The sequence below is a fragment of the Primulina tabacum genome, chromosome 16, assembly GCF_025594145.1.
Source record: "Primulina tabacum isolate GXHZ01 chromosome 16, ASM2559414v2, whole genome shotgun sequence".
Lineage (NCBI taxonomy): Eukaryota > Viridiplantae > Streptophyta > Magnoliopsida > Lamiales > Gesneriaceae > Primulina > Primulina tabacum.
In genome coordinates, this window is record NC_134565.1 from 10760710 (window position 1) to 10768244 (window position 7535).

The 7535-nt window shown below is 33.3% G+C and overlaps 1 protein-coding gene across 1 annotated transcript; it reads left to right on the forward strand.

Moving 5' to 3' along the window:
• The first annotated feature begins 2114 nt into the window (after positions 1-2114).
• On the forward strand, positions 2115-5654 carry LOC142528345 (putative nucleobase-ascorbate transporter 10). The gene is made up of 14 exons (XM_075633388.1): positions 2115-2226; positions 2493-2590; positions 2710-2889; positions 2978-3078; positions 3216-3291; positions 3594-3653; positions 3797-3972; positions 4078-4174; positions 4301-4387; positions 4489-4547; positions 4657-4748; positions 4829-4906; positions 5016-5176; positions 5400-5654. Exons 1-14 carry the CDS (start codon positions 2115-2117, stop codon positions 5616-5618), a joined length of 1596 nt encoding a protein of 531 aa, XP_075489503.1. The 3' UTR covers positions 5619-5654.
• Positions 5655-7535: the final 1881 nt, after the last annotated feature.

Here is a 7535-nt window from a genome sequence, read left to right on the forward strand (position 1 = left end):
AAATTGAAAGAAGAGTCTTTAGCGTACCATAATCCCACATTTTGAGTGCCTTTTTTAGATATTTTAAAATTCTTTTGGCATCTGAAAAATGCGATTGCTTAGGATTTGCTTGAAATCTAGCACACATGCAAACAGCAATTACAATATCAGAACGACTAGCAATTAGGTACAATAATGAACCTATTAAACCTCTGTAGAGTGTCGTCTCAACTGATATTCCCCCTTGATTATTGTCCAGTTTGACTGATGAACTCATGTGAGTACTTGCAGCTGAACATGTTTCCATGCCAAATTTCTTGAGCAATTCCTTCGTGTATTTGGTGTGACTAATAAAAATACCAGTGTCCAGTTGCTTCACTTGTAGTCCGAGAAAGAATGTCAGTTCACCCATCATACTCATCTCAAATTTGTCATGTATTAACTTTGCAAATTTCTCATATAATTTGGGGTTAGTTGACACAAATATAATATCATCAACATATATTTGCACAAATAAAATTTGATCATTCTTAGAAAATTTGAACAAGGTCTTGTCAACTGATCCAACAGTAAAATCATGATCAGTTAAGATTGAAAGTTCATATTTACTCTTACCCCGCTAGAAAACTCTACGGGCAACTCCTGCACCTCGTATGTGACCTTTTAAAAGGGTCATATATGTGATGCTGTAGGTGTTCATTGTCATTTTACCATTAGAACCCGGGAATGCGATGAGAGCCTGCGAGCCCACCATGCTAGTGCTGGTTGGTTTGATGGCCCATGATATCCAACTGTCGGGACTGGTCGGAGCGGCAATGAATGCATGCAATTGAGTGGGTGGATTTTTCCGGATCATAGGCCCAATGAAGGGAGGAGTTGAGGACGGGAAGGTCGTTGTATAAAGTGTAGAGCTTGTTTCTTGGGAAGGTTGTCTGTGATGTAAATGTTGCGTTGTTGCGGAATTTGAGGGTGAGATTAAAAACAGCCATATAAGGAGACTGAGAATGGTTAACATGGTTAGGGATGAAGTCATTAATGGAAATGGGAGAAGCTCAATTGAGACCTATTTAGAAATGAGAGATAAGATATAAATATGAATAGGAATCGGCCCCTGTTACGAGTCTATCACGTAAAGTTTGCTTAGTGTAATTTATATGGTTAACGTGATTTACATGCTATTGCTTTCAACAAGGGTTTATCCAACACACACCTACGGGTAGCGCATCGAGGCAGTAAGTTCAAAATCATGTTCGTAATAGGTTTATTTAATACTTTATTTTTGGTAAATATATTTTTTATTTATGAATTGATTTACATTATTTTATATTTTAAAAAATTATTCCTACATGTGTATAAAAAAAGGGATGTTACGAGGTGTGTGAGTTGGTGTAATAGGTCAGTGTTCGGTTAATGATTAGTAGTTAAATCTCCCTATTAATACTTTCTCAGGCAAACTTGTCGCATAAAATTGTCATATGAACGGTGACATTTGCATTGCACCTTGATCTTTTGTGGTGCTATATTTCAATTCAATTATATCACCAGTAACACTCGGTGTTAAAACCATCAATAAATTTGGATTATTTGTAATTAATATTTAACATCAATATATTCAAAACCCAAATTTAATTTCGAGATTTTGAGACGTTACGTTTTTAAATTGTAGCAATTTAAAAATTCACAAATATTTTATTCTATTAATTATTATATTTAAATTTTTACTTCTATCATTTCAAATATTTTGCTGCACTTTGATCTATTAATTTATCGTCACCAGATAATCCTCTAAAGTTTAAATTGACTGCCAGAATATTGTCTCAAAATACATAATACGTGACATGAAATATTTTATAAAAATCTGCCGAGCAATATAATTTTGAAACGCATGGAAAATGGTTTGTAAAAGATTTTATGTATCTTGCTCTGATATTGTAACGGTCTCGGGTAAGAATCTTCAACAGAATAATTATTGAAATACTAAATTATTACATTATAAGCTACAATAATTACAAGATTGTGTTGTAATGACTAAAACATGCAATTCTTTAAAAACAAAAAAAAAACAATAAAATTAAACAAATTCAGAGTTATAAACTCTTGCAGATCAAGCAAATCAGATGTAATTCATCTTAAAAATGTCTAGTAATGCTGATAATCCCAACAATACGGAGCCACAGCCTCAGGCTCATCCAGTTCTTGAACAGCTAACAGGTGTTCAATATTGCATCAACAGTTCACCACCACTGCGTAAGTTCTAGCAGCACCCTCCATTTTTATATAGCATATATATAAGCACAAGAATCTATTGTAATTTTCCAAGTCATGTTTTTTATATGGACAAAAGCAAATTTAATTTATTGCAGTCACCAATTCCTGATCATCCAAATGGAAATAATAAAGTGGGAGTTTGATCCCATTTTTTTTGAAATTAAACCATGCATTTTTAATGTGTAACTGGAATTAAAAGAATTTGATGGAGTGTTCTTGATTCATTTTTTACATGCTCGATGCAGTGGAAGCTATACTCCTGGGATTTCAACACTATGTTCTTGCTCTTGGCTCGACTGTCTTAATTCCAAGTTTGCTAGTTCCCCAAATGGGAGGGACTGATGTAAGGCTAGCTCTGATTTTCTGATCTTTATCTCGCGCATTACTCGTTGGCTCATATCATATTGAGAGAACACTTGTATGTAAAATACATTCAACCACCTTGATTTCATTTCATTGCAGAGTGACAAGGCCAAGGTAGTACAAACCTTACTTTTTGTTTCAGGAATTAATACACTCCTGCAATCATTTTTGGGTACAAGACTGCCTTCGGTAATAGGCGGTTCCTACGCATTCTTAATTCCTATGACATCAATCATTCAATCCAGGCGATATAGAACGATAAAGAACTTTCCAGGGGAGGTGAAGAACTATAAATTTACATTAGCTACTTCCTTACTAATAATCGATTAATTTTGTATTTTTAATATGTAGAATTGTTTTATATCAGAGATTTGTGCACACGATGAGAGAAATACAAGGCGCCCTGATTGTTACTTCAAGTGTTCAAATAATCATTGGTTTTAGTGGTTTATGGAGAAATATCGTCAGGTCGGTTTGTTGTAGAGAAGATTTTGTTTCAAATGATGGATTTTAATTTCTTTTTATGAATGTGAGCAGTTAATGTTTGAATATTTCTTTCATTAGTTATGAATTACCAATTGATTATGTTCCTATCTTTGTAATAGATTTTTTACTCCACTCTCCATGGTTCCACTAGTTTCTTTCACAGGACTTGGGCTCTACTATCTCGGATTCCCATTGGTAAGATATATAAATGGTGTTGCCTTATGATACACCGACTGAAACACAATTATATAGCATATATTATTGGATGCATGAAGCTAGCTTGCATGTATTTAACGTGGGGCTAATATGTGTTTTATTAAATAAAACGGTGATTGTTTATCCAGATATGGAATAGGCAAAACCGCCAAGTCCTTTCAGATTTCATCTTATACTATATGTTGCAACAATTTTATATAAAATGTAAAAATATATAAACTACAAGTTCTTTAATGGATGTGACTTTTACACCATTGTTCTATTTTATCTCTATGTTGTAGATTGCTAAATGTGTTGCGGTTGGGTTACCAGAGTTGGTTTTCATTGTTATCATCTCTCAGGTAATTGATTTTTAGTAAGCTTTTTTTTCTATTTTTAGATGGGATTCCAGTCTTTAAAGTGTTGGTTTTACGGCCAGTGAATAGTGAGAAGCATGCTGAATCCTTGTGACTTGTTTTTGATGAATCTTATCACCAATCTGCAGTATCTTTCAAGATTTGTGAAATCTAATCGACCAATATGTGATCGGTTCGCGTTGTTGTTCTCTATTGCAATGGTATGGGTTTATGCAGAAGTCCTTACTTTGAGTGGGGCTTTCAAGAAATCCAAGTATTTTAATTGTCGTACAGATGGCTCTGGACTTATTAGTGCAGCTCCGTGGTATATCTTTGCTATGATAATTCATCTTTAATTTCCCAGCATCTCTTCTTAAAAATGTTATCAGAAATTCAATTTTACAGTTTCTTTTGCGGCAACTTGTTGCAGGATATACATTCCATATCCATTCCAATGGGGTCCTCCTATTTTTACTGCTGAACAAACTTTCGTAGCCATGTTTGCTTCATTCATTGCTTCTATTGAGGTTCTACGCCTTAAATTTTCAAAACTATATTGACAAACTATTTTTGAGAACTTCACTGTGAACATTCTGTCAAATGAAACCAACTCTTCGATCGTTCTTTAAGTTCTATTTGTTTTTTCTGGGCAGTCCACCGGTTCGTTTGTTGCTGCTGCAAGATATGGAAGTGCGACACCAGTGCCACCTTCGGTTATTGGCCGTGGTGTCGGCTGGCTGGTAAGAATAAGTAACTTGTATTGTCGGACAGTATGACGACATTCGTTTTTCTGGTTTTAGTTTGCTGTGATGATACTCATAAAGATGTGTGATGGTTTTAGGGGATTGGCACCCTTCTTAATGCCCTTTTTGGCAGTGTCACTGGTTCCACAGCACTAGTGTAAGACAGTCCTAAACGGTACTAAGTATAAGTTGGGAAATAATATATTAACAATTTCGTTATGTAATGTTTCTTCACGCACAAACGATTGTGTGATCTTCATATGCAGAGAAAATGCTGGTCTTTTGGCCCTAACGAAATCAGGGAGTCGAAGTGTAGTTCAAATATCGGCAGTATTTATGATTCTTTTCTCTGTTTTAGGTATATTTCTCTTTTAAAATTGCAATCAAATTCGAAATCATGAAGTGAATCAGTCCTGAGCTTATGGGGTAACATAACAGGAAAAGTTGGAGCAGTTTTTGCTTCAATACCTTCACCAATAATGGCAGCAGCATACTGCATCTTTTTTGGTTATGTTTGTGAGTATATCTCTCATTTTACTTAATTAATTTCCCAACATATTGTTCCCATCAAAAGTTTATTAAGATTCATTGTACCTCGAGTTTAGTAAATTTTGTTTTAATACAGTGTCTGCAGGCCTTGCATACCTCCAATTCTGCAACCTCAACAGTTTCAGAACCAAGTTTGTGCTAGGATTCTCCTTCATAGTAGGACTTTCTCTGCCACAATTCTTTAAAGAAAATGAACAACCTTCAAGCAGCAGACCGATCTACACTAACACCAGATGGGTATGTTGATTCACGATGTTAGATGATAATTATCACCTTACTAGGATAGTCCCTCGAAATCCATAAAAACCCGAAAATCTTAACCACGTGGATTGTTCCCTAACTAACCATCCCCCATCCAGAAAATAAAATCTTCTACTTTTACAATATTAATTCCCTCTACACACATTTTATAGTTGCATATACTTAAAAACAAATGATTTATTTAGTTATCATACTGCAGTTCAACGATATAATGTCTGTGGTATTCATGTCACATGCGACTGTTGCTGCTGTGGTTGCCCTCGTATTGGACTGTACACTCACTCACCAAAGCAATGAAGCTCGCAAAGACAATGGATCACACTGGTGGGAGAAATTTATGGTTTACAACAAAGATGTTAGAAGCGATGAATTCTATCGTCTGCCGGGAAACCTTAATAAATGTTTCCCATCCTTCTGAGTCCTGAGATCGAGCTATTTAAACTTGACTTGATTGTGAATATCATGCTTTCATTCATCAGAATCTCTTCCTAAACGAGACAAATGACCGCAATCCATATGAATCACAAAACAAGTTGGACGTCTTCTAAGATGGAGAAATAATTATTAAAGTCGAAATTTATAATTTTTTTTTTTTGCAACATACCCCTTCCCCCTAAATATCATTATTTTTTATATATAAAACATAGTATAATAAATTAGTTATTTAAAAACGTAATAAATTAGAATTTCAAACATTAATTTTAAATAAAAATTTCTTTAATCTCATTATATTTCATACCAAAATTTGTTTTATATAAATATAACACTATATTTTAGATTTATAAAAATTTAATTTATGTGCGTATATTGTGTCTGAAGATTTACTGGTCTTATATTAAGCAAGAGAATATTGTTGTAACACGCCGACCTCGAAGATATGAAATAAGTACAAAGGTGTATGTATTTGTGAGTATAGAAAAGTTCATCCATATTCATGAACACATCAAATGAACAAGATAATTAGAATAACAATAACCACCAATAAATAAATATATATATAAATTTACAATTAATAGATATATAGACTTACACATAGGAAAACTCCTATTGGTAGTAGCTAACCAATGAGAAATTAGCCAAAAAACAAATAAAATCAATTAATCTAAATATGTGTGAAATGTGAAACCCCATTTTTTTTTGGGATATAAAAATATTGATGATAAGCCTAATTTTGGGATAAATAAACCAAGATCTAAGAAACTAAATAAAGATTTTTTTTGGATATTAGCAGGTAAGGTTTTTGATATAAATTCAAAGTTAGAAAGGTTATACCAGATAAAGATATAAGATTTAATATGATATTGATATCTGGATAAAAATCAAGCAAAAAGATAAAATGATCCCTAAATTTCGAAATCTTGGAGTATTTAATTAGGATTTCAAAATTATGAAGATAAGAAAAAGTCTACAAAAAAAATGCTAGCATGGGAAAATTTAAAGGTTTGCATACCAGGATTTTAAGGAAAATAAAGAGTATTATTTTTGGGATAACTTATCACAATATTCGAAATTTCTAAAGGAGATTTTAGGGATTTAAGAGCAAGGATTTAATTGTACTGGAAAATAAAAGATCTACCGAATATTGGGAATTAGACAAAAATTTCGAAATTGTACAGGCTTGGACAAGAGAATATTTTGAAAATGTATCCAAGGAATGGATACATAAATTTCGAAATTATCCATTATCATAGATATGAAAATTGATAATTATCCTAGATTTAAAGTTTGATTCAAAAGTTCAAATGCGAGGAAAACACAAGATCAGGATAGCAGCCAACTTCTATAAATAGGAGAGCCATGTCATTCGAAATTCACACCTCCACATTTTCGAAATTTTCTCTCTAGTTATCCCTAGGAATTTTCGAGACTTTTCTCTCTTAGTGTGCCGAGTATCGAAGCTCTACAGCAGTCAAGATCCAGGATCAGTTTCGAAATCCTACCATTACCAGATCTCATTTTTCGAATTATACAAGGTAGGGGGGTTTTTGCTATATTATAATTTGCATACTTGTCCTTCTTAAGTGTGCTTTTGTTATGCATATATTCTTTAATAATTGGGTTTTTGATATATTATAATTTGTGTACGAATCTCCCTTTAGTTTTTTTTGAAAGTTCGTTCGAGCATAATTCTTTTTTCACAATATGTTTTTTTCAAGATTTGTCAAATTATAGGTTCAAAGCACTGTTAGGATTCTAATGGATAAGGGAAAGGATTTTCGAACTATGACCCTTATATGGTGGGATGGTAACTGTTGTACGGGCTCACTTAATAGAGAATTAATATATTGGACATGACCTCGCTCCTTAAAGGATAAACATATAAGAGAGTGATATC

Bases quoted from the DNA above. Each gene is read 5' to 3' on its own strand.
- LOC142528345 (XM_075633388.1), top strand. From the start codon at position 2,115: ATGTCTAGTAATGCTGATAATCCCAACAATACGGAGCCACAGCCTCAG. The intron at 3,973-4,077 runs GTATATCTTTGC...AACTTGTTGCAG, and splicing joins CTTATTAGTGCAGCTCCGTG to GATATACATTCCATATCCAT. The intron at 4,907-5,015 runs GTGAGTATATCT...GTTTTAATACAG, and splicing joins CATCTTTTTTGGTTATGTTT to TGTCTGCAGGCCTTGCATAC.